This window comes from Sinocyclocheilus rhinocerous, unplaced genomic scaffold (assembly GCF_001515625.1).
Source record: "Sinocyclocheilus rhinocerous isolate Xijiao unplaced genomic scaffold, SAMN03320098_v1.1 scaffold4525, whole genome shotgun sequence".
NCBI classification, from domain to species: domain Eukaryota; kingdom Metazoa; phylum Chordata; class Actinopteri; order Cypriniformes; family Cyprinidae; genus Sinocyclocheilus; species Sinocyclocheilus rhinocerous.
Genome location: NW_015652262.1, coordinates 99,636 through 127,472, shown reverse-complemented (window position 1 = coordinate 127,472; position 27,837 = coordinate 99,636). Strand labels below are relative to the sequence as shown.

The following is a 27,837-nucleotide window of genomic DNA, read 5'->3' as shown; positions in this document are numbered from 1 at the left end:
TTTTGTCCAATCACAGATGCTTATTTTGTGTTTCACTTTTGTTTGTGGTAGCTCACAAAATGAGCACTACAGAAGCATCATCTGATATGCAAAAATATGCTTTAGTAAGTGAAAAGCATCATCTGTAATTTTAGATTTACTTGTAAGGATTTTAACCCAAACTATGTAATGCAAAATTCATAGAAAGACTGGCTGCACCCGTGTTAAACAATGACGATGTCTTTATGTAGTAAAAATTGTATAAATCTGATACAGAATGGTGCGTACCTGCAGTTTGTACTTTATTTGAACAGTGGTCAACGCCATGAATCAAATTTTATAATTTAGCTGATGCTTATAGGAACAGATGACCCAGAGTAATCTGAGTGAAGTGAAGATTATAGACAACCCCTTGTGGAACCGTCAAATTACAGCCTAGACAGTCAGTGTCCTTTTTCTTTTCTGTACTTAGACACTTTAGAGCAAGTAAACTAAGGTACAGACTATAATTTCCTCAGGAGAGGCACATTTATTTTGCATTGTCTGAAACCCTGTTAAAATTTGGGATATTTGGGAAAGTCTAAATACACTTAAAAAAAACACTGATTTGTGTAATTTTTAGGGCTGTCAGTTTAACGCGTTAACTTAATTAGTTATGAAAAATAACGCAATTTAAAATATTTTAATGCAGTTAACGCACTGGCCCCGCCCCCAGACCTGTACATCATCTTACATTTCCTACAGTTGACTGTTGACAAATACGATGCAGGGCATCAACTCCATAAATGCAGTTATGCTCTAAAATTCAAGATATTGGGGCAAAAAATGCCCCTGTATGAGTTTTTGTCACATAATTATATCATATGATATGCGATATCACACGAGCAGCAAGAGCAATATCACATGGGTGCTGTTTTTGTCACAAATATCAGGAGTTTAAATGTGATTTTATACAACAGTTCAGTAAATAAGTTATATTTTATATTTTAAACACAATATTGTCTGTTTTTGCTCAGTTTTGCCAACAAAAATATTACCTATAAAGCCATTGTTGTGTGTCTCCGAGCAGCACGGCGGTGTTTAGTTTCTGAATGAATCAGCCGTTTAAACTAATCAAATTAATGAATGACTCAAAGACATTTACCGCAACCTGCTGGCAGTTTTAGTTTCTTATTTAGAGTATAATTTCATTTGAAAAAAAAAAAACGAAAAAAAACTAAAGACCTTAAAGGGATAGCTCACCCAAAAATGTAAATTATGTCATTATTTACTCACCCTCATGTCGTTTCAAACTGTGGCCACGTTCACACAGCAGCAGAATACGGTTGTCAGTCCTGTTTTTGAGTCCTTAATACGGTTACGTTCACACACAGTTCGGTTATTTACGGGCGTGACAATCTCATTCTGTAACCGAACTCACACCTGTACATTTTCAGGACTCACAACATTCTCGGAACACACGCGCTGTGTGAACGGAAACGGACTGGACAACTAGTTGTCTGTCACGTCATACAGTGCGAGAGAGAGCCGCTCTGCCGCACAAACACGCGTCTACCGTGTGTTACGTGTTTTCGGTAACTTACAGTGACAGAGAAATGAGCTGCGTGTCATCTGAAAGTTTTAGATCCCGTCAGTTTTCCACCGGAGCCGCTCTCGTGAGTTTTGTGCTCTGCGCGCGATTCAAATGCTCCGCTCTCCACCCAAATATAAAATCTGCTGTCGGTTAATGAAGATTTGACGAAGGAACTCGCGGCTCTATTGGACTCTTATTGTGTCAGAAAGTGATAAGACTTTCAGTTTTATGTAGGGATGCACCGATACCGAGCTTATCTATTTGATAAATGAAGTTAACCAACTAACATTATACATACTCTTTTGGTTTCTCCTGTACCCAATATTTTAAAAAATTACAAATGCAATGAAAATATTAGTATCGGTACTCGATATCGGCAAGTACCAAAAATAAAAGTATCGGTATCGGGCGAGTACTGGAAAAAGTGGTATCGGTGCATCCCTAGTTTTATGGACGTCGCCATCTTTGATTTTACTTTGGTCAGTGTCGCTATGGCAACTGGTAAGGAATACGGGCTTGACTCCCGTTGCGCGTTCATACAGACAGTATTCTAAACACAACTGTAAGCTGCTGTGTGAACGGGACATTTCGAGACTCACACCTATAAAGAAAATGCGGTTGTCAATCCCAAAAACTGACAGTGTGAACGTAGCCTAGATGTTTCAAACCTGTATGAATTTCTTTTGCGCAACAAAAGGAGGTATTTTGAAAACTGTTGATAACCAAGCTGTTTCGGTTACCAGTGACTTTCATTGCATGCACAAAAAATACAGAGATGTTTCACAAATGATCTTCTTTTATGTTCTATAGTTTAAGTTAGTAGCTTAAACATTTATGTGTAATAAATTTTATGTTGAATCAAATAAAATATTTCTTTCTAAAGCTACTCTTTGAAATGTCTACTTGATACTTTCTCATGTAACACAATAATAGCTTTAAATTATCTTTTGTGGGTATTTTCACAGCCAAATTTAATTTGCGATTAATTAGCTTAATTAATCGACACATCATGTAATTAATTAGATTAAAAATTTTAATCGACTGACAGCCCTAGTAATTTTGTTGCCTAGCAATAAACATGAAACATATGTAAAATATATGTAATTTAATTGACTAAATTTATTAAATGAAAAAGGCTAGAATTGGTAACAGGTTAGCAAATTTATAAGTTAATCTGTCACTGAATATTTGGTCCCAAACTAGCTAACCCCAAACTTCAGCGACAGAATTCAGTGACCGTTGTAAATTTGCTAACCTGTTACCCATTCAAGAAGTTTATCAACTGGAAAGTTGATTAACTTATTTCCCATAAATTGAAAACATTTGATTGACCATTTTTTCTTGCAATAAGTTTGGGTAATTGTTAAATGATTGGGGTTGATGAATTCAGTCAACACTGCACTTTGTGTAAAATTTGAGGAAAAACAATGTTTTACTTGTCACCAATGCCGTAATTGGGGGAAATCATGTGGTAACAGGGTTGACTGCAAAATGTTGGAAACAAAAAAACACAATGTTTATGGTTATTTAAAATATGTTAATCTGTATAATTAGTTTTACTACAGTTGTTTATCAATTCATCAGATTATGTGAAAATTGTTGGATGCAGTCAAGAAATCTTATAATCTAATAGTTCTCACACACAAAAAATGTGGTATTTGTTTCTTTTTACAAAAAAAGTAATGGGACACTGAAGTGTACCCTATTCATGGAAACTGCCCTATAAACTTTCTAGGAGACAAAGGAATTGCCCCTTTCTGAAGTAGACTACCTCATCCAATAGCATACCTCATTCTCACATCTGAACGTTTTATCTTTCCATAAATTAGGCGTTCCCAGAGAGCTGATCACAACTATCGAGATGTTGATGATGAGGATGGCTTGCCACCGAGAAGCTTGCATGATGGGATAAGGGATAACTGTATTGGTTCTGGACCCCTCAAGCCACCCTTGGCCCGCTCGCTCCTCATAAAAGAGGAACTCCTGAGCCAGAAACATCGCCTCCTTGGCCAACCTCTTTCTTTGGCTAGCCTAGAGTCTGCGGGTCTCCTCAACAGCCAAGCCCAATCCCTCCTTTCCCGCGATGGGACATGGGGGAAATCCCATCTAGATGGCCTCCTGAAGCTCAAACAAGTTTGCGGCGACCTCAACGACCTGCCTCTTTTCCAGGAGAACCAAGGCGCATTCACCAAGGGTACAAAGTCCCATGATAGTGGTTCCATCACGGTAAAGAAAGAACCAGGACATTCCCCTCCAGTGGACTTGAAGATCCCGCAAGTCAGAGGCATGGATCTGTCTTGGGACTCCCATGGGAATGCATCGGATCTCTACACTTACAGCTCTATAGTTTTGGGCAATGTGCACTCTGAGAATGCGCTCAGTAGGAAGCTGAGGGCCATCTTGCCAAAGCAGGGTCGCAGAGCCGCTCTTGGAGGCCTTCTAGATGGAGGAGCCGTGGGTGAATACTGGGGTGCAGAGCTTGAACAGCCAACTTTGGGACCTCAATACCCGACATCAGATCCAGAGGCAGACCCGACCGGCTCCAAGCAACCCCGAAAGAAAAGGGGACGGTATCGTCAGTACAACAGCGATATTCTAGAAGAAGCCATTGCTGTGGTGATGAGTGGGAAGATGAGCGTTTCGAAGGCGCAGAACATCTATGGTATTCCCCACAGTACCTTGGAGTACAAGGTGAAAGAGAGGTTGGGCACCCTGAAGAACCCACCAAAGAAAAAGCTTAAACTGATGATGAGGGCAGAGGGGCAGGACTCTGGGATCACCACCGAAACCGAATCCACGTCGACGCCCGCCACCACACCCATCGCAATGCAAGTGGATGTCTTGCAGGGGACAGGAGAAAAAGTCGAGTAGATAACACAGAACACCTCATAAAACGGAAAACGTTTTAGATTCTGACAGACTCAAAAAACTAAAATTATTTGGAATTGAGGATGAGGCTTTAATTGTGCCAATTTATACTTGCAGTATCTGGGTGAGCACAACTGCAGGGATTCATGGGAGGATTTAAGCCTGATAACTGGGGATAAGAAACAAATTGGCAGTTATCACAGTGGTCGCATTGACACTGCAAACATTTGCAGAAGTTTTTTACAACATAAAGCAACAAATGCGTACTAAAGCCATAAGAGAGTATCGACAGAGAGACATTTTATTAAAAAAGAAAGGCAAGCAGATTAACCCTTTGTTCACCCCCTTCATCTGAACTTTGCGAGCTACGCCATTAGTGCTCATGCGTTTTGGACAGCATGCCATTTTGAGAAACGAGAAGCGGGGTTTCAAGGGTTACGTGCAAGGCTGGAAATTGACCCATCAAAGATTAATTTATCTCCTCTGATTGGTAGGTTTATGAAATAATTCATGATCTTTAAAACTAATTTATTTCAAATGGAGTTGACAAGGATTCTCACCAAGGATCGATCCTAGGCCCATTTTTCTATTAACAGGTAAAAACAATTGCTTTCAACTCTTTTTAGTTTCCTCCTTTTATATTCTGCACCATTGAAATGGACTAAGAATTAGACGCGTCCATTTTAAAAAATGAAGCTTAAGATTAGTCATTCAGGGATGCATGTTTGTGATGTTGAAAAGATTTTTTTTTTACTTTACTGTAAACTTTTCTTTAACTCTAGCGCTTTCTTTTGCACTACACTTTCAGTCTGGCGCTCGCCAGAGCCTAAATCTGGCAGTTAGACCTGATTACCTCGACACTGCTTGCATTACGCACTTACTGTTCTGTCTGGCATATTAGATAATGCTCATTTTACAGTACTCTACTCTTGGTGAGAGCCTCTCCCTTAAAAGGATTTCAATGCCCATGAAGGGACAATGCCGACTTAAGCCACACAGGACAGGAACGTGTTTGCGATTCACATCTTTCTACTAAAATTAATCGAGGGAGGGTGCACGCAGTCAACTTTTGGCTGATTCTGGCTGCTCCCTCGTCGCTGCTTATAGTCAGTCACTGACATGTATATTTATAAAAAGAAGAGCATTTTCGCAGAGGTTTGGTTTTGGGGAATACCTACATTTCCATAGGTGGGGGGAAATGTAGGTAGGGTTATGACCATATAACCCTGTTATAGCGTTCTTTCAGAGAGCCAATTCTTGTCTCTGAATGGTTTCTTTTCCTCATGTAAAACTCAGGGCAACTGAGACAAATATAGTGATCATGTTTTTAGGGAAACAATGCATTATACCTACTTGAACTGGAACCTGACACACAATTCTCAGTCAGTGAGTTGGGTCAGGGGCAAGGCTTTATACCGAGCGTAGATTGGGTCGAGCTGAGCCATGGATTGCAGATATTGGTGGGATGTTATCGTTCGAAACACCTGGCCAGTTGTGAATTTTCTTCGATCTCTCTGAAAATAGCACTTTGTTTAAAAAGAAAAGTGAATATGTTTGGGTGTGTGTTTTAAAGTAGCTTTTGCAGTAGCAGATAGCATAAAGGAGACTTGCAAGATCAAAGGGGGAGCATTTCAACGACCCCTGGCATCCTGCAACTTAGACCCAAACATGCTCATTTTGTTTTGAAAAAATTACCTCTTCAATATACAGTGGTCGACAGCTTAAATTCTCAGATTTGTCTAGTGTTGCCTCACTGTTTATTGTCACATTGCCCCTTTTTCAAATCTAAACTGTGTCGTCTGATGTATATAAAACCGAAAAAGCGCATAGATCTGTGAAGATTTCAAAGAGAAGGCTTTTGGAATGGCATGCTCCACTTTGATGTTGTTTTGAAGGGCATTCTGGTATATATCACTGCCTGGTGCTCACCCAGTCTGTGACAAAAATTATACTTCAAACTTCAGGGTTTCTGATGATGAAACGGACTCTTTGAAATGTACCTTTTATTTATTTCATTATTTAATTTGAATCATTTAAGTAAATGGCATGCACCAGTTAAGTGGAGGCTGATTTACTATTTATAATCTGACACTTGGTGGCGGGGTTGTAGACAACCGGGAACACTGTCCTGGGCTCACCTTTATAATATTAGACCTAGTGAATTCAAGTAATTCTAGTAATTTCCCACATTATATTAGGCTTGTATAAATTGTATATATTTCCTACAATACTATACTTGTAAGTATGGGTGTCATTTAAATTATTATTTCACAAAGCAAAAATGATTTTAGTGTTGTTAGCTTTGTTTAATGAAGTTGAATTGCAATTATAGCCATGTGTGGAGACACTACTGAAATTAATAGAAATCAGAGTATTTTAATCAATACAACATACAGTAGTAAACCACTGATGTGACATATTTGGTTCAGTTTATAAATTATGATCACATGCTGCTGTACTTCTACATGAAACAAGTCGAAGGAAAGAATTTTAATGTATAAAGAGTCATAACTAAGTTAGAATCATATTCATACGTATAAGCTCTATACTGTGTAAATCCCTTTAGGTCATCTGGCATCAAATGCACCAACACTTTACCAATGCTGAGCGTTTGAAGTGTCTAATTAGAAATTAGTTAGGTCCTTTATCAATCAATCAGTCAATTAGATTTATTTATTAATCAATGTGATGTAAAATACTACTCAGTTTTGATTGACTCTTGCCATTTAAACATTTCTTAACCAGTATTTTTGTCTTGTTTTACAGTAAAAATATTAAAGATGCGCAAGTCAAGATGCCCAAGTTTTCTTGGTTTCTTAGAAAATTCGAAACCCTTGAATTACATTTTTCTTACCCTTATTTCTTCTTATTTGGCAGATTTATTTTTCTCGTTTTAAGTATAAATTTAGTTGGATTCTCCAAATAAAATTACTTGAAATATTTACTGTAAAACAAGATAAAAATATTAGTTTGAAGTGCAACTAGTAAATTAGTAGTAGATCAGTAGCTACAACTGGATTGTTAGTACTACTAGTACATACATATTCTATTATAATTGAATATTTGCCCCTATAATTGGCACTTAATATTTTTTGCACTGATGGCAATGACTGGAAGTTGTTTTGCAGCACTTAAATCTAAAAGTTTCAAACGATCACTTCTTTATTGCTAATCTAGAAAGTTTTGAACTTTCACAATGCTACTGTACATTCTACAACCTTTATTTATCATCAGCTGTCTGATTCACTATGGTGCATGCCATTTCAACATATTTATTTAATTTGACTTTAATGATTAATGTATTACAGGGTTAACGGCTCCCCCTGTCCAAAAACATCCTCCTCTTGAAGAAATTATACCGTCTTTACTCAAATGAATGTAAAACCATTTACGAAAAACTTCTAACTAGTTGTTTAGAAAATATGGCACTTTCACATTTCATACTTTGAACAGACTGTTTTAGTTTTTCTCTTGCTGCTCGTGTTTCAATAGTTTTTTGTTTAGTTTTTTTGCGTTTCTCTGAAACGTACACCTGTAGCCTTCAGTACTTTCGTATCTCAGGATAGATTCAGCAGAAGGGTTCGCAATATTTGTCAGTCGGATAACGATGCAGACATAACTACCTGTACAAGACGTGCATAGATATGTTATATTAACTACAGTCTTTGCACAATATACCTCATCCTCGGGAATAAACGCACCTTTCTGTGCCACATCCTTAAATACCATTCAGGGGCACGTGGAAAAGGAGCAGTTGAAACTCTGGGAAATTAATTTTATTTTCCTATTTCACCCTCTTTGTTGTCTTCTACGAGAGGGATGGCAAGCGAGGCATTTCATGTGTCTGACTGACCAATATTTACACCCTTTTCATTCAGGTACAGAAAATCGAACTTTTTGAATACAATCAAAAATTTCGCTTAACATTCTCATCTTGCCAATAACGGGTCCCATCCTTTAAGTTAACTTATAATGTTGATCGTCAAGGCAAATATCAAAGGATACTGTAGGTAAGCCACAATACCTTTTTCCTGTATACTGTTAAATGCGATTTAACAGTCATGGGTGTTTTTGTGAAAAACACAAATGGAGGTTTGAAGGGGAGAATATGGGACAGGTGGAAATGTTAACCTTCTGTTGTTTCTGTAAACTTGTTTTTAAACTGCATTCCAAAAATTTCCAGAGATACCTTTATATGGAAGAAAAATCTATACATATACAAATGAATATATATTATATTTATTTTACTGTTTATCTTTTTATTTGTCTTTTTTTTCTGGTTGAAATTGAAATGCTACACTAAGAAATGATGGGAAAACGACGCTGACAGCTACAACCTCAGTTTCTGTACCATATGAAGTGCCATTTGTTTGTCTCAAGTGGCTCATAATGACTTATTTTCTGAAAAGATGCTCAGATTTTTTCCCCCCCTTTTATGACTTTCACTGCATATCCACATAACGGCATTACCTCAGGTGAGATCTCCCAGAGCAGCTGATTCTACATTTAGTTGTAGAAATCAGGACCTGTACTTGACTTTTACACGTTTCCAAAACCGCAACGATTACTTTTCAAGGAAGCAGTTTATAAATGACGCTAGTGGCATTTTTGTTTTCCTCCGGTGCGTTTTAAAATATTAATGCTTTGCTTAACTGAACCACGGGTCTTTTTTTAAATGCAACTTTATTGACGTTAGCACATGAAAGTTCAAATCAATAGGGCACACATTTGTACATCACAATTAATACACACATGCACACAAAACACCATCAGGTCTACATCATGTGGGTGGTTATACAGTTTTAGGCTAATGGTTTGATATCTTAATGAGAAAGAAACAGAAAAGGCATATATGGACACATAGGCACTCCAAATTAGCTGTCTTTATTATTATTCTTGCATCTGATTAAATGTCTCTTTTCAATGTCATTTAGATACATATTGAGTTGTGACTGTATTTTGTTTTTTTTTCAAAGCATTTTTTGTTTTGTTTTGTTTAAGCCCAGAATTATCTTTTATCTTGTCATGTTGCAGGTCTTTCGAGTTTATAACTTTTTTTTCCCCCCACTGATTTTGGTGAAATGAAAATGAATAGGCACACCTTTATTCGACAGAAAACATCTTTGAAATTGGGAGAAACAAATTGTCGGCAAACATTGTAGTCCAATTCTAGATATCCTTCATACTGTCAATCTATGCACTTGAGAGGATAAAGTTACTTGCACCATTAACTGTTTTCATGTGTTTGTGATGATGTTAAGTAGTTTTAGGGGCCATAATTTTCATTTAATGGCATGATATTAAGTCAAATATTTTATTAGATTTAGATATCCATCATTTGAAGCAGTATTTGTAATGGTACAATTCGCAGCACAAGCCATGGTAAAAGACATGTTTGGAATGTAACCTTCTAGAGAAACATGTCTCAGAGAAAACTGATGGAATATGCACAGACAGTTTAGCTCAGAATAAGATCAACTCAGATATTTGCGTTCACCATGATACTGTATACTTCATGCATTTCGTTAGAATATCGGTGTCATCCGGAGTGCCTGTTTTGCAGTGTTCAATCGTCACCAATAGTTTGATAATTGCATTCAATCATCATTACATGATTAATCCTGGTTTACTAATTAATTGAAACGATATTGAGCCAATAATACATACTGATAATTGGTAACAACAATCGAAAATCATTAACCAAGGCGACTATCAATGTCGCCACTAGTGGAATTGTTTTTAAACACTCTCGGGGTTTTTCATTGGTCCAGCAAACAGATAACCACACCCCCAACACACTATTGGTTAAGCCAATGTTGCTATGCTAGGCTGGGGTGCATTTCCCAAAAGCATCGTTTTCCAACTAGGGTCGAAAATTCCGTTAAACTCTTTTGTTAATGACAGAACTTGACAGAAATGCACCTGTGGTCAGGATGCTCAAACAAATAGGGGTGTGTTTCCCCTACAACGATGTAACTCGCTGCTTAACCACCATAATATAATGCATCGTTGTAGAAACTAACTAGCTATTCACGACTGTTTCCCAAACATGGTCGCATCTCCGTCGTTTGAACCACATTGGTTCAACAATATAGGACGGTTGTTAATGATGTCACATGCATGTGGTGAAGTAATAACTTCTGCTAATTAATCGACTTGAGATCTCTGAAATGCTGCTGTAATGAACATGTACTTAAATAAGCTAGCAAGAAGCTAAATTATTCTTATTGATCACCATTTTATTCTATTTAGTTATTGTTTTATTGGGGTAAAAGAATTTATAAATACATATTTTTGCAAATAATTATTGAAATGTATTTATCTCTCTCTCTCACTATATATATATATATATATATATATATTACACATTTTTTAAATAGGATGTAAGATATAGATTTTACTGCATGCTAGCTTTCTTCCTGTGCCCAAGAGCATCATTTATTTAAGCCCATGTCTTACTAACAAGAAACTATGCTTCTAACCACAGGTGGAGAGCTGTAGTCCCAACCACGTAAGTTTGCGATGCTGTTTGTGAATGTTCGCTTGAACTGTGGTTTCAGAAAACACTGAATTGTTGAACTATGTTGGTAACGATGGAACATGCAACCATAGTGGGCTAACAATGCTGTCGGGAAACGCACCCCTGATCAATGTTTTGAGTATTTACCAGTATTTACGCTTTTTAGGGGAATCAAACAACTAAGTTAAAATCAAAAAGTTATTTTCTAGTCAACATTAAAAAACAGGGACAACATAAATAATTTTAATATCAATAAAATTACACACTTCCTTCGAAGGCTTGAGTGAAGCTGTGAATTATATGGAACAGAGCCATAAAAATTCAACACCAGACCGCTGCCTCTACTGTCTCTAGAATGAAATATTAATATGGCTGGCGATGATGACTTAGTCATTCTTAAGAGGTTCAATGCTTGCTCAGTGAGAGGTCAAATAGAGCTGTGAAAACGCAAATGAAAGTGGAAAGGAGAAAATGGGCTTGAACAAATGGCCAACGTTCTTCTAGAGAACTTGAGAGCTTTGGGCCGTGAAAGGGCTGCCCTTGTGTTGCCATGACAATCTTGCAAGATCATTCACAAGTAAAGGTGTGTCTATTCCAATTATGCTTTTATTAAGGCAAAACCCACATTCTTTTCCAGTTTTTTATTTTATACCAGGATTGTGCATTTTATGTATTTTATGTTATTTCTACCATTGAAATGTAGACCTAGTTTGTGTTAATTTGGTTTTCTTGCTAATTTGCCGAGACAGAAATGAAGAGAATATTAGATTGAAAATGTGTTGGGAGTTACAATGTTTCCAAACAAGAGTCCTTCCTTCTGCAATTTGTCCTTCTACTATGTTGGCATTGCATGGTATTTCATGCCTGAATCTGCTCTTGACCATTAACTTCATCCATGACTGTTTCAACCCTGCAGTCCATTGAGTTCTGCGGGATTAGGATAATTAGTTTTGCTACCTCAACTTTCAGATGGTTTTGACTTAGGAGCCCTTTGGTAGTAAAGCAAAAATGACTTGTATATTGAGGGACTGACTGTCCCTACAGGCTTTTGTCGATCAGGTTGTGGAAACATGTTGGCGGTTTAATCGGCTTATGTGCTGTACTGTATGTAGCATTTCAGATGCACGGATAACACTGGCTCGTCATTCCCAAAGTCGCAGTCCCGTTGTGTCGGAAAGCAGTTATACATTCCGCATGCACATATGTGTATCTAATAAGTCACATTTTTGATAGAGGTAATGATTTTTTTGGACCAAAAGGTCCCAAGTTATGCATCTCGACTGCTTTTAAGACCAGTGTTTGGGAAGAATCAGGTTGACCGATCACCTCTAAAGTTGGAAACGCGTCGTTATGTGTATTTCCTCAAGAATCTAGTATAGTCACGCCACACCATATTAGTTTGTGCCCTTGAAATTCAAGCCAAATGCAGTCTGTGGGCAGTATCTTTGTTTGCGAGAAATGCGATTGGTTGCATTTGCATATGTCAAAGGTGCGCATCTTATCTCTCGATGGGGTGCTGTGCTTACACTTTTTGTGGGTTTTTCCATGTATGGAGTCGTAAGTTTTATGGAGCAAAAATGCCTTTGGCTATCTGTTCAGTTTGTGTTCATATTTTCAAAATACATTTTTAAAGTTTCGTAGGAATTCTCAGAGTAGAGTCTTAACGTTGTAAAGGTTCGGCGTTCAGTGTAGTATGATGATCAGATCCCTTCTCCCGTACCCCCTCAGGTTAATGCATGAGAGTGGAATGATTAGGCTCGGCTAAAGATTGATACCTTTTCTATATTTCTTAATACTATTGATATTGTGAATACTTTAAAAAAACGCTTGCCTTTAGGTTCCATTTTATTACCACCCATAATTCAGAATCCCACCAGTAAAGTGGTCCAAAAAAACATTTTTGGTGATTTTATTTTGCAATATTAAACTATGAGTGGGAAAATGAGTCCAGCAAGGCAATACTCGTGATTTAAGTCCCCTTGACTTGAGAAAAGTGAGTTTGTTGTCGCATGCCCAAAAAAGCAGGTCACCCAACAGCCGGACAACTCAACTGCATGTCCTTATCAGACCGCCTTTTGCATTTAAAAAGATTCAGCCAAATATCCTTAGTTCAGTGCTTTATAAACGGCGAGGATTGTAAAGTACAAATTTCCTGGAAAAACAAAAAAAATAAATAAATAAATGGACGCTCTAAGCTTAGATATTTTGTCCGGTCCCTCGAGACCCACAAGGCCACAAAGACTATTTCTTTTGTTTCTGTTGTCTGTACAATATGTGATGTTTCAACTTAAAGAAAAAAAACCTTACAACACAGAATACCTCAGATAATAAATCCATGTAAATCTTGACAGCCTCCACATGTAGATAGAACCCCGTTCACTGCCTCCCCGCCTCTCATGTCTGTCAGACGCCTCTTCTGCTTTCATTTCACTGCCCGTTATATGTTGTGGAGGTTTCATTACTTTCCTTTCATGTTTGTTTTTTAGTCCCAGGAACAAATTAACCATTACTCCATTCATTGTTCCTCTGTGCTTGACGTTTAGCGGCGTTCACACTGACGCCACTTTGCAAGTCACTCGATTCCAATGAGAGTTGGCGATTTGAGGCGACTTGAGCGTCAGACTGTTGATGATGCGACAAAGTTGAGCTATATAACTTTATGCAAATGCATAGTGATGCGGTGACAACCAATGGGAGTCTAGACTGTGATTTGTCACCTGATTCATTTGGATACTGTGGTTGAGTAGGAACTTCTTCTAGCAACCAACAGTACAGCAACTTTGTGACCTCCAGCGTTTTTATCGAAGACAGTGTGAATGCCGTTTTAGGAAGGGAAGACATTGCCTCAGTAGTAGATGCTTATTTTTACAGTCCATTTCAAAGTAACAGTAATTATCAGACCAAGTACCATGTTTCTAATTGCAGATTCTGGTCTATTGCCATAAATTAAGTTGCAGCTCCAAATTTGGCCAATCAAAACCAGATTTTTAAGTGAAAAGATAGGCTTTGTCTTTTCTAGAGGTAGTTTGTTGAGCATAAGCCACAGTTCACTCATTTGTCGAACGTAATTTCATCATTCATTCTCATTATCAGCTAAACTAAATGTAGGGGAAAAAAGAATAAAAAATGAAACTCTTAACACACAAACTAACTTTTTATGTAACTATACATACTTTAGGACAAGCTATAGATTATTAAATTAATGTGTTCTTAAATATATATACACTCAACAGTCACAGTGCATTGTATATAATGTTCTGTATAGTTATATACGTATCTTCTGGAATGAGATGTTAATCTCTTCCTCATTTGATTCAGGGAACAAACATTTCAGTGCAGTATATTTAGACTCCTGTATACCGCATTTGTATAGTTCGTTTTCATTTGCTCACACGTTTCTTTTATTGTCCACATAATGGTAGTTAGTCTTGAAGTGAGCTAAACAAAGAATAAATTAAGTTATTGTAAGGCATCTAACGCTGCAGTGGTGCAGACAGTTGTGTTTTTCCACAATACTGTACAAACAAAAATATATATTAAGAGTAAGCGCAAACTTTTTAAGGTGGATGTGTATATAGTCTCCTATCAATTCCGCAATTTTATTTATTTATTATTTTATTTTATTTTACCCTTTTGGTTGAACAGCATTTTAAGTGATTTTAAAGTATTTATTGCGACATCAGCCGGTGATGTAAATTAATTTTCCCCGTGGAAAAAAAAGTTATCAGCCAGGTTTTTCGGTATTGCTTCTTATTTTTGCTTGCTAATTGTACATGAAATTTAAGTTCAGAAGTAGGATGGTTAAAATTGTTTGTGAACACTGGATCTCTATCGGACGAAAATCATCCTTATTCGTTACGATGAGGAAACGCGCCCTGGGTGTGCTTTGCTGCAACTGCTTTTTCTTAACGATAATGATGTTTATTACTATTATAATTTCTCATGTGAAGTGAAACGTCTCCGTAGCTGTGAGCTGGTTGTGTATGAGTGTGTGGAATTGCTTGAGGTTTTTATTTTTCGCTTTTTGCTCATGCATTTTGTGGATAAACCATTTCTTACACACTAAATCTTACGATTTCTGATAAGACAAGCCTCTGAGTAGTGGTTTTCATGATCATCTGTGAAAAGAAAGAAGAAAAATGTTCCTTAAACCATTTCTCGATTTATCTTAAATCCTATTATTAAGCCACAACTACGAATCCCTCAGGAACAAACGACACTGATTTAATCCATTCAGGTACTTTCTCTAGATTCTGCGGCCTAGCTGTTAAAATATGACAAAAAAACGTACATATATTTTGAAAAATTGAGCAAAAGAAAATGGTCGCTCGTGACGAGAGTCATTTTTAACCTGTTGTCGCTTAATTTCTTTTCCTCTGTCCTTTTTAGTTTTTGTATTGTTTGTATCCAGACTTAAGTACAATATACGAAATGAATGTCAAGCTGAAACTTCAGGTGAAGAGCAACACTCAGCCAGACAGTGCTTTTCATTACAATTTCTTCTGCACACACTGTGCCTCAAATGCCTGAAGACAATAGAACACTATAGCGACAAACACCACATCAGAGCCCTCAATGATAGTGGTCGACCGGTCTCAGCACTCCTATACAGACGTACCTCTACAGCGCAAGGCCTGATCTTTCACATTTGCAGTCAGTAATTGGTAGTTTCGATCTCTGCTTTTAGCATGTAAGTATTTCAGTGAAAAAACTGCCTCTCAATATGTGAATGGCTTTACGTTGAGGTCTGATTTTATTTTTGTGCTTGTTTTTCTTTTCTCGAGCTTTTAGGTGCCTACACTTATTGTCAAAAAAGCTCAGATACTTAAAGGATTTACGAACTGGCTGCGTTTTGCTGATTATCATCGATAATTATCATTAGAAAGACAGGAATCGTTTATAATAAAGTGGTCGTGTGAAACAAGGGTGTTGAGTTTTGTTGTTATTTTCCCTCAGTTCTTGAAACATTCCTGTTGTTCTTGTCATCGTGGGTTTTAGTTTGCGATGCCTGATAACAGGCAGCGAGTTTGTTGTTTTCCACACAGGCTTGGATTCAAAAGTTCAGGCTTGATTTAAGGCAAAAAATGAAATACTTACATGTTAACTCTTTTAATACGAGACACAACGGGTTTTTAAAACGCGCAGGTTTGCCAGTGTGGGATAAGGTGCTGCTTTTTCCGAATCATCTCTGTTTTCGATATACCTCAGACCATCTAGATCGAAACGAGTGCTTTTTACGAAATGGCATCTTGACCTGTAACACACTCTGGTTCCTTCGAGTCAGTCCAATTGGTGGAAGACAGGCGATCCAAATCTGGAATAGACCTCATTTCAATATATACCGTTTACTCTTAGACAAAAACATTGTATAGTTTAATATTTTCTTGTACTGTAGATTTATTTATGTATATTCATTTGTTCTTTTTTGTACTGTTTGACTTTTATTCTAGACTATTATCGATGTCCGTGTTAGAGCACTTACGAGGATCACAATTATTTTTGTTTGATTGCACTATTTGTTTTGGGTTTGTTTGTTTTGTTTTGTTTTCCGTTTGAATGCAAATTCTTATTTTTGAGCTGGGCTAATGAATAATAAGCTGTCTCCTAATGTATGTGATTTTTTTTTTTTTAAATGAAAAGGAAAAAACTGATTAGATTTTATGGTCTAATTTAAAAACAAACAAAAAAAAAAGTTATCTTTCTTTTTATTTGCATTGACCATTAAGCAAAATGCTGATTAGATCCGTCTTTGTGCATGTGTGGAGTTTTACGGATTATATTTTACCCATTAAGAAAAAAATGCCATTTTTCAACGCATTTTAATTGTAACATTGTGCAAGTTAGTATTCACTGGATGCTAGAACCTTCTTATGAAACCACTATTCTTCTAATAAATTTTTGTTGTGAAAAAGTGTTGGGACTGTTTTATTGTGCTGTTGCATGTTTCTACTGATGTTTCTGATGGAATATATCTATTTTTTAGTCATGTCATATGAAGTTTACTTCTTAATTTTCAAGAAATCTCAGTCTTAAGGTCTTAAACATTTTCTAGTGAATGATATATGAACGCTACATTATTTCAACCCTGTCACAGTAAGTCACTAGTTTAATTATAATTTGAATAGATAATGTGCCTTGTAATCAATCACAAATTATAATAATACAAAAATAAGCCATTACATTTCTCTTTAAACACATTTTGCACCAACCCTGTAGCATTCAACATTTTACAGGGTTTAAGGTTAAAGTGTTTAAGATCAGTACAACGTCTAACATCTTTAACTAGCAAATATCATTACACCACAGCACATTTTGTACAGTCAATTGTTAGATAATGATCACTGCAACTTTCCCCATAGCAGAGTTGAACTAGACAGACTGCCAAGGCCAATATAAACATAAAATTTATCACTACACTGTCAATATTATCAATATTTCATTTTGCCCATAAACTGGCCATTTCAAGCTTGATAGTTCAATTCTGTTATGGAACAACTGATCACTGTTATGTTTTAATGCATAATGGAGTTGAGCTACAGTAGCGAGATTAACAAGGCCTTGTCAAGCTCAACAGTTCAACTCTGTTATAGAAACAAGTGAGCACTGTTCATTTTTTTCCTGCATGAGAGTTGAACTATAGAAAATTTTTTGCACCTCACCACATTTACTGTTGTACTTTGTGGCCCAAAAAATCCTGATCACTGTATCCCCCCCCATCCCCCATAACAGAGCTGAACTACTCAATAGTTCAACTCTGTTATGGAAACAATTGATCACCCCCATAACAGAGTTGAACTACTGTAGAGAGATTGACAAGGGCACGTCAGCCTCAATAGTTCAACTCTGTTATGGAAACAATTGATCACCCCCATAACAGAGTTGAACTACTGTAGAGAGATTGACAAGGGCACGTCAGCCTCAATAGTTCAACAGTTACGGAAACAAATGATCAACAATTGTTTTCAGTAGTTGAACTACTGAAATATCACTGCACTTCACCATATTTATTGTACTTTGTGCCAAAAATGATCCCAATCACTGCATTTTTCTCCCATAACAGAGTTGAACTAGCATGAATGTTATCATTATACTGTCCTAATCAGTATTATATGCTTATATTGGCCATGTAAATCTCAATAGTTAAACTCTGCATGCAAAAAAAATTGATTCATGTGTTCTTCCCCCATAACAGAGCTGAAGTATTGAGCCAAAATAAGTACTTCTGTTTTAAGTCAAAAGCTGATAATGGTAAAAGATGGTTAGGTGGATGTGCTCTTTAATAAGAGAAAAAAATATATATAACACCTTATTTTCCAAAACCTCTTGCATGAGCATGTCTCTTTGTGCCAGAGATAGAAGGTATATGCCTAATAATGGCCTTTTAATTTTGGCCACTTTCTTTCCTTTTAGGAAACCAATTATGTTAATGTGCCATTTAGGTAATAACCAGTCAGCAACACCAAGATGTTAAATGGCTACACCATTTCAGATTCATTGCAATGTTGTTGTGTACTGTGCACATTGACCTTAAACACATTACATCAGCAAAATAATTTGACATCACCCATTTTTGATTGGTCCATATTTTAACAATACCAACAACGCTGCACTTGCCCGCTAAGGGTCTGCATTGTTTTAATCTGACATATGTCAGTGAGAGGAAAGGTCAGGTCCATAATCATAGAGCCTTTCCTACTGTGCACAGTTGCAAGCACTCAGCAAGTGTCCCCATTACTGAATAACAACTGCAGAAAATGGATTCAATTAAGAAACTGAGGACAATTCACAAAGAATTAATGTCTTTGGTCATAAAGAACATTACACTCTCACAGACACGTTCTTAATCTATTTCTTATTTAGTTGACAGTTTACATCTACAATGACATCAAGACAGATGAAACGTTAAGTGACTAAATCTTGACATGTATTTATTTATATATATATATAAACAAATACATCTATAAATACACTGATAAGCACTGACAGCTGCTGTCATATTGATGTTTTAAAGCATGTACATACATTATTTTAAATAAAAAGTGTTTATTACTTTTCAAGATGAATGAACTAACTTTTAATACCTTTCAGACTCGCTTATATGTGAAAGACACGTTTTCATGAGTTTAAAAACTGATAAACGTTTGCGCCGTTAGGGTTGGGGAGTGATTCCAGCATACAACACTTAAAAATAATCAATGCTTAACTACTGCAGAACACAAAAGACGACATTTTGGAGACAACATTGGAGCCATTTGACTGTAAAACTAAGAGACAATTTTCAAAATACCTTCTTTTATGTTCCACAGAATAAAGAAGTTCCTTTGAATATCATATATGCACGGATGTTTGCTGCCTCCAGTAGTATATAAAGTTCAGGTTATTAAACTATGCTCCAGTGTCTTCATAGCAACAGAAATTAAGAGCAACAGGTCTGTAATCATTAGGCAGCTTGGATTAGACGACTTTGGTGCAGAGGTTACCACGGCTAATTTGAAGCATTGTGAGTTGCTTAGGTTAAAAATAGCTGTGTATGCTTGAGCAGCAGAGGTGCGGGGTTTATATGGTGCACGGACAGGGATTTGAGCTTCTTGTTGTGGCTGAGGAGGGTGTTTTGATTAATTTATTGCAGAAAGAATAAATGCTTTATATTGTGTGAATATTGAAGGTTTTTGTTGTTTATACTGTTGTGAAGGTTTGTATACACTGGTTTTATTAATGGTGGTTGCTTAGGCAAACATCACTATTATTAAATTATAAAAATTATACCTCAGATCAAGCAGTTTGTTCAGTGTGTTCAAAGAGAACATTATCTCTACTTAAGGTGTGATCACATTAGCGAAATTTTGTGGCAAACAAATTGCCAATTGTCAAGTGATGTATGAAGCAGCTCAAACAAAAGTCACTTTCAAACCAGCTTTCTGTTGGTCAACATGGCGAATACAGTTAACCATCCTGAACCTAAAATCTATGTGAGGAAATAATTTGCCTTGATGCGAAATTTCCAATCGCATCATTTCCTACTGAAACAACTTTATTTCACGCATTAAAATTGGCAGAAAAATTGGTGAATGTCACCGCAGCTTTACCAGTATAATCACTTTGAAACTGAGAGGAAAAAAGCAGTGAAAGGTAATTCTGGTGCATTGAAGTTCTCCTGAGAAGTTTGTATTTACAAGGTGGGAACATAATTATAATGTCAATTGCGTTCAAATCACTTTGTTCAGAGCAAGCTGGCAATGTACCGTTTCTACAAAAATAGAGCCAGGTTTTTTTTTTACTCTACTTCTACAATATGAAATTTAAAGAATGTGCATCAGTTACGTTCTTTACTTTTTTATTCATGAAGGTGCTGTAGTATACAACGATGAATCAATCATATTTTATATATTATTGAAACGTAGTTTTAGTTTTATTTATAAATTTGTACCTTCAACTTCAGGCACTGCATCCATTTCCAAGTTTCCCATAATTACGATATTGTGGTGAAGTTCACATGCATTCGTTTCATAAATACGATCTTCCTGACACGACTTGAACGCAGCATACCCCATGGCTAATACTCACCTTCCAACAACAGAACAACCTTTTAAGCAGATCAGTTTTGCGAACCTCACATAACGTTAATTCATATTTATGACCCAATCCATGCCAGCTACAGTTTGGCTGCATCCGCAATCACATATAATTTCACACATATAGGTGAAAAACAGAATGTGAACAAAGCAGTGTGTCTGAATTCACGGTGTTCATAAAACAGCAAGTGAAAAAGTATTCTGAAAAGAGAGATTCTAAAGCGCGCATCTGAGGGACACTTTACTATCCCATGAGGCCACGGGAGAGGATTTGTGAATGACAGTGAAGCAACGCAACTGACACAGGTAGGTCACGTGACAATGACATCATGAGAATTGGAGTATGTCTGGATTACATTCATACTACACACATTTATACTATATAAAACATACTTTTTAACAGTTGTGAAGCAAGGACGTATACGTATCGACTGAGACAATGTGACGCAGCCGTTTTGTGCTGAACCTGGTGTATTTTAATCAATTTTTGACAGGAATTAAAACGAGTGTGTTAAATGCATTGCACTGTAGTTTATCAACATACGGATAGTACAGCTGGCAAAACAAAAACTTTAAGTAGATAAAAACTCCATGAAACCATTGTGAAAGTTGTGAAAATTGTTATCTGGGATATTTATACAGTGTGTGCCATTGACAGTAACCCTGTGTCCAAAATCACATACTTCCTTACTATATAGTAGGCAAAAAACAGTATGTGAGGCGAGTAGTATGTCCGAATTCATAGTATTTAAAAAACAGTAGGCGAAAAGTAACCTGGATGACCTACTACTACCGCCCAGATTCTGAAGTGCGCATTCGACACTACTATCCCATGAGGCCACGGGAGAGGATTAATGAACAGCAGTGAAGCGACGCAACTGACACAGGTAGGTCATGTGACAGTAACAACATTGTGGATGTAGTATGTCCCATAGATATGTATAGGTAGATTCCCCATTCGACTGTGCCAAGCATGTAGGCACCTTCCGCCATCTTTAACAGTCAACTTGACGTCATTCACCATAATAATCAATGAATATTCGAAGATGCCACAGTCCTGCACAGCCGATGGTTGTAAAAACCGCCAGGATTTAAATTCCCAAAGAAACGGGATAACCTTTCACTGGTGAGAATGTGTTTGTTTGTGTTTTTAAATCTATTAACTCAATATTACAAGTTTTGAAACATTGGTAACTTATGTTACTGTTATGGTGAATGATGTCAAGTTGACCCTTGGAATATGGCGGACAGCTTAAATAGCGGCCCATAGTAACAGTCGCTAATGAGGCATCTAAGTATACATATCTATGGTATGTCCGAATGTCATTTATACTATATAGAACATACTTTTTTATCGGTCACGAAGTAAATTCAAATTCAAATGTAGTACCTACTCAGACAGTAGCCTACGCGATTTCGGGAGCACCGTGAGTCTATCACTCACAGCTTCGTTTTCATCTGTAAAATTCAATATGGCGTCTAACCTGCCTAAGGTCTATACAAATTAACCTTCTTTAGAATTTTTAAAAACTTTTCAGGTTTATGTGTAATTATTAAACATTTGACAAATGACAAAAAATGATAGAGTGGCATATCGTAAAAGCTTGCAGCTCACCTTCCCCGACGGCTTGTTCGCGTTTCATGTTTCCCGACAAATTTCCTGTGGTTTAGTAAGGAGCCCCTGCTGGGCGTTCTGTCACTTTTATTTTTAAATCGTCTTATTTCTCTTCTCTGCACTAGAAGTGTGCACACTCTCTGTTCCACGGTAACACGCGTTTGATTCGCCCGTAAGCGCCAAAGTGGACTTCATATGTTCCCCATCTCAAGGGAGATTCAGTCCGAAAGCAGCGTTCATGTTCAGCTCGAAACGCATTACAAACGGCGAGCCCTATAGGGAATAAGGGTACACGATATATCGCCTCACATGAAGCTGAGAGGGTAAAGTAGGTTGAATAATGAACGCGCTGAAAGGAGCTGAGGTTTCGGTGTCTGTTCGCGGGCAGAAAAAAGTGCGCGAAATGCGACAGCTAGTGTGCAACTATATGATTATGGTTAAATAAGACACATCTAATGTAACAAAAAATTACGTTTATTTTCATATTAAATAACCCAACATTTATCACTCAGTTTAGAGGTTTAAAATATGAGAAATTATATTAATTAAATTAATACATTAATATAAATTCACATTGTATATAGAGACATGATTATTTATATTATTTTGTTATATTTAGAGAAGTATTTTATTTCATCATACCTCAAACCAGGGTGCGATTTGTAGGGGGGGATTTCCCCCCTTATGGTCTATGTATCCATTTGGTCACTCTACTGTGACCAAATGCAGATATTGTATATAATAAACCGACGCATGAATGTATTATGAGACAGAACGCAGAAGTTTGCAGTCACTGTAATGTGGGAATTATGATCACGCAATATTGACAAATCAGCAGAGAATCGTCTTTCTACGAGTCATTAAGAGATTATTGTTATATTCTATTCAAAGAAATATGAGGTAAACACGTGAATACACAATGTGTGCACTTTTGGAGTAAAAATGTGTATGTTGTGTAGCGATCGCACTGATCAAAAATAAATGGAAGCAAACGCGATAAAATATACAGGTTTGTCTTGTTATTCTGTTCAAAATATCATTAACTCCCGATTGATTTTGCATTCCTGTCAGAAATAAGAACTATTAGTGACAGTGGCGTAACTACAGACAGTGCAGGCAGTGCAGTTTCAATTTGAGTTTCGATGTTCAATTTATTATAAGAAACTGATAAGATACTGATTTTAGTTGGTCTAAATTAAGTAGGTTAGGCACAAATTTGCATATATGGGTTCCCTTCTAGACACGAGCGCTGTGTGTTTGTATGTGCTTCATAACCGTGCACCAGGGGGCCCGTCATAATAGCCTGCACTGGGGCCCGTCATTACTAAGTTACGCCACTGATTAGTGACATTGTAAGTTGTTGGGAATGGCTTCATATAAAACATTCAAAAATGTTTGCGAAAAATATATAGACGGTAGTCAGTTATTTCAATTATATTTCAATGTTTTTGCTTCACCCGAGAAACTTTGCATTCACTCACAAATCTTTTGCGTTCACCCCGAAAAACTTTGTTCGCTATCAAAACTATTAACCCTGATAGCACACGCACATCACGGAGACGTCTATTTAACATCTGCAAGACGTATTTTTCAGAGTGTTTGCTCATCTGCAATACCTCTATAGGACGTTTCCTATCAGATGCCAAATAGACGTTTAGAAGATGTCTATAAGATGTTTATGATGAGTGCATGTAAAACTGACATCTTAGAGACGTCTATCAGATGTTTGTACACAGCAGATGCTTTCCAGATGAAGCGATCTTTAACAGACATCTTGCAGACGTGCCTGTGCTATCTGGGAATGGATCCATATAATAAGAGGTAGGACTAAAAGCTATATTTCAGTGTATTTGTGATAGAACGCAAAGTTTTTCGAAGGAACGCATACTTTTCGTGAGAGAATGCAAATGTTTTGTGAGAAAATGTTGAGTTTCTCAGGGAAATTGCTAAAGTTTTGTAAACGGACGCTAAAGATTTGTGAGTGGACGCAAAGAAAGCATTAAGTGTTTTGAAAGAGAACCAGCCTTTTAAGAGGCAAAAACCTTTAATGAAATAAATAGAAACACTTGCAAACACAAAAACACTTATGAGGCGGCATTAAATGAAAAGAAGCTGCTTAAACTACTTTGTCAAACAACTGTGGGTAGAAAACAGACTAAAAGGTAAAAAATGTACATCACCAATGTCGGTGTTCAACATACAAAAATACTATATGGAAATTAAAAACCGTATATATATTACAATCAAAATGAATGTTAAGCACATATTTTACAATTATATTAAATACTATAAATCCTGTATAACATGCTGCCCGTTAAACTGTACTCTTAAATCTATGATCCAATTGTTAGATTTTAACTCTCAACATTAATAATTCCTCATCTGACAGCACAAAATACCCATAATTCATCATTCACATGCAAGGGTTATCTTTTCTTAAATAGTTCTTCAAGCTACCTCACAGATGTTACGGTCCACAGATACAAATGCACACTATTTTCTCTTTTAATGTCTTCTGTGGTCTCTGACGACTACACACACTTTCCACAGCCGCATTCGACCGTCTTTTCGACGTCCTGCGTGAATGAACTGCCGTCGTCGCACTCGAAGCTGTAGCGTCTGCGTCGTACCCTGGTGCCGCCGCAGCAGAAGCCCGAATCCGGCCTGCAGCCGCCGCGACACTCCACCCAGGACAGCGGCTGCGTGCTGCGACACTGGACCTCGCCGCGCCGCACGCGATGGAAGTCCCGTACAGACTCGCCCTGACACGGAGCCACTGGAGGCAAAGCATACACTCAAATAATGGCTTTAGGATAGTCCTTTGCTATGTCAGTGAGCATTGTTTACCTGTGTCGCATAACTGGCCGCTGTAGCCACTGTCGCAAACGCACTGCGCCTGTCCCGTCGGTGATACCTCGCAGAAGCCGTGCTGGCATGAGAGCGCCACACAGGGGCCCGAGGACAAGTCCTCTTGAGCGCACAGGGGCCCCTGGAAACCGTCCGCACACTCGCAGCGATACGACTGCAGGTCCACTGGGACACAGGTGCCGTGAACACACCTCACAGGAAGAGAAAGAAGGCGTATGTTTATAAACTGTGTAAGTAGGGGTTTGTGGTACACTAGTGGTTTGTGTCATGTTAATGGAATATTTTTCCGGGATAATAATGCTTTTATATTATGAAATTAAATTACTACACCAAAGTCATGGGTTCAACTCTCAAGGAATGCATGAACTTGACAAAATGAATATCTTGAATGCAATGTAAGTCAGTTTGGAAAAAAATGTCTGCTCTATGCATAAATGTATGTACAAAAAATTTAGGAAAATATGTATATTATTTCATATTATATGTAAAATTTTATTTTATCTTTAAAAAAATGTATGAAAAATTTTAGCTATATTATATTTTTATATAAAAACATTTTCTTTACATTGGCCTTTATACTACATAAACATGTGGTAATGTTCATTGAATATTTTGTATTAAATATTATATAATATATACATAATTTGTTTTATATATTTTTTTTAAATATATAAAAAAAAAAATATCAATATAACCTTTACCAACATTTTTATTTACAACCTTTATATTATATCATATTATATTATATTATATTATATATGTGTGTGCATTTTTTAAACAAAAATATAGTATTTTCATAGACAAAATGAAAATGTTTTATATTTGATCAAAAAATATACGCGTTATGATTTATATAGAAACATTCAATTGGCATTAGCACATGGTTATATAATATAAAAAAGCCGAATATAAAAAATAGAAAAAAATATATATATATATATAAATATAAATATATAAGATTTTTATTTTATCTCAAAAAAATATTTTAACCTATATTTTTATTTTAAAACATTTTTAACATATTGTATGAAACTTTTTTTTTTCAATATTTGATATTAAATATTTGATGTTACATCAGTATATTTAAAGTCTATAATTGATCATTTATGTTAGGCTTTCATATTAAATAACCGTCACAAACATTTTTTTGTCTTTTAATCTGGAACATGTACCGTGAACACACAGGTACGCACTTGTTTTTCTGGCAGGGGTTGGTAGCGGCTGCCAGCAGGGCCTGATCGCAGTGTTTGCCGGCCCATCCCGGCTGACAGCGGCACACAGGCCCGGCGGCAGAGTCCGGCTGACACAGTCCGTTCTCACAGCGCAGCTCCTGACAGGCCCGGCAGCCCGGCACCACTCCCGGCTTCATCTGCGTGCGCCTGAAGTCCTGCAGCTCGTTATTGATGTAGAGGTTTCGTATGCAGCCCTGAAAACTGGATCCGTTGAGAGGCGGCCACTGGTTGAAAGACAGTGACTGGGCGTTTTCAGGCATACCTGATGAGAAACACACACATTTAGAGATAGCTGCAGACAAGTAGGATCATTAATCACGATTATGGGTGAAAATCTTACCCCCGACGTATAGTGGGGCGTCTCTGGTGAGGGGCTGGACTTGTCCCGAGCTGTCCAGAGTCGTAGGAAGCCCTCCGTCCACAGAAAGGTTGACCATCCGGTCATAAGTCACCAGCTCGACGGTATGAAAGCGTCCGTCATTCACTGTTTCAGAACTGAGGAAACCGGCAGTGAATCAGAGCAGGTATAGGTACATGTTAAAGACGAGCGTGATCTTTAATGTACCTGTAAATGGTGCTTCCCGGCTGATTCCCTGCGTCGTAGGTCACTTTGACACGGCCGTCGTGTAACTCTACAGCCATGTGGTCACTGACGCCGTTGTAGAGAAGAATCCCATTTTCTTCAGCTGTGGAGACCTGAGAGGAAGTTTAATAAGCACGGCAGTGCAATAAAGATACAAGGCTGACACCAAACGCAACAGTATTATTCAAATGTTTGAGATTTTTAACATTTTTGACATTATGCTCAACCAAGCCTGCATTTTTTTAATCTAAAATACAGAAAAAAATAGTGTAAAATTATGAAATAATATTGCCGTTTAAAACAGCTGTTTTCTATGTGAATATCTGTTCAAATGTAATTTATTTCTGTGATCAAAGCTGTATTTCCAGCATCATTACTCCAGTCTTCAGTGTCACATGATTATTCAGAAATCAGTATAATATGCTGATTTGCTGCTCGAGAAACACTTATTATTATTGATGTTAAAAACAGTTGTGCTGGTTAGAGTTTCTGTGGAAACGTTTTCTTTGATGAATAGAAAGTTCAAAAGAAAATCATTTATTTGAAATAGAAATCTTTTATAATATTATATGTTTCTTTACAGTCAACTTTGATCAATTCAGTGCTTCCTTGCTGAATACAATTTTCTTTAAAAAAAATCTTGCTGATCCCAAACTTTTAAACAATAGTGTGGTTAAATATTTTATATAAAATATTAAAAGTATTTCTATATTATGTATAAAAAATTATTGAAAATAAAGTTATTCACATTAACCATGTGGTACTAATATATACATTGGTGGCTAATATATAATATGCAATATATTAGTAATTATATTTATTTATTTGTAACATTATTACAGTCTTGACTGTCACTTTTGAACAATTGAATGCGTCCTTGATGATAAAGGTGTTCATTTCTTTTGAGAAAAAAAATAATCTTTTGAATGATAGCGTGTTTAATTATTTCATATAAAATATAAAAATTATATATTATGTATATAAATAAAAAAAAAGTTCCTTAAAAATAAAATTATTTATATTGTTT

At 36.8% G+C, this 27,837-nt stretch overlaps 2 protein-coding genes across 4 annotated transcripts in view; one reads left to right on the top strand and one right to left on the bottom strand.

Moving 5' to 3' along the window:
* LOC107714156 (ligand-dependent corepressor-like) overlaps positions 1-6,988 on the top strand; it is a 20,271-nt gene extending 13,283 nt beyond the window's left edge. For all 3 annotated transcript variants that reach the window (XM_016519904.1, XM_016519903.1, XM_016519905.1), the window contains one exon: positions 3,382-6,988. In XM_016519904.1, the coding sequence (XP_016375390.1) occupies positions 3,382-4,423 (1,042 nt within the window). In that variant the 3' untranslated portion in view covers positions 4,424-6,988. The remainder of the gene's footprint in view (positions 1-3,381) is intronic.
* A 17,371-nt stretch (positions 6,989-24,359) lies between these two features.
* The window catches only part of slit1b (slit homolog 1b (Drosophila)), a 47,342-nt gene continuing 43,864 nt past the window's right edge, over positions 24,360-27,837 (bottom strand). The window contains exons 33-37 of the mRNA XM_016519902.1: positions 26,793-26,923; positions 26,568-26,722; positions 26,189-26,489; positions 24,975-25,186; positions 24,360-24,903 (exon numbers count right to left, since the gene is read on the bottom strand). Of these exons, the coding sequence (XP_016375388.1) occupies positions 24,659-24,903; positions 24,975-25,186; positions 26,189-26,489; positions 26,568-26,722; positions 26,793-26,923 (1,044 nt within the window). The 3' untranslated portion in view covers positions 24,360-24,658. The remainder of the gene's footprint in view (positions 24,904-24,974; positions 25,187-26,188; positions 26,490-26,567; positions 26,723-26,792; positions 26,924-27,837) is intronic.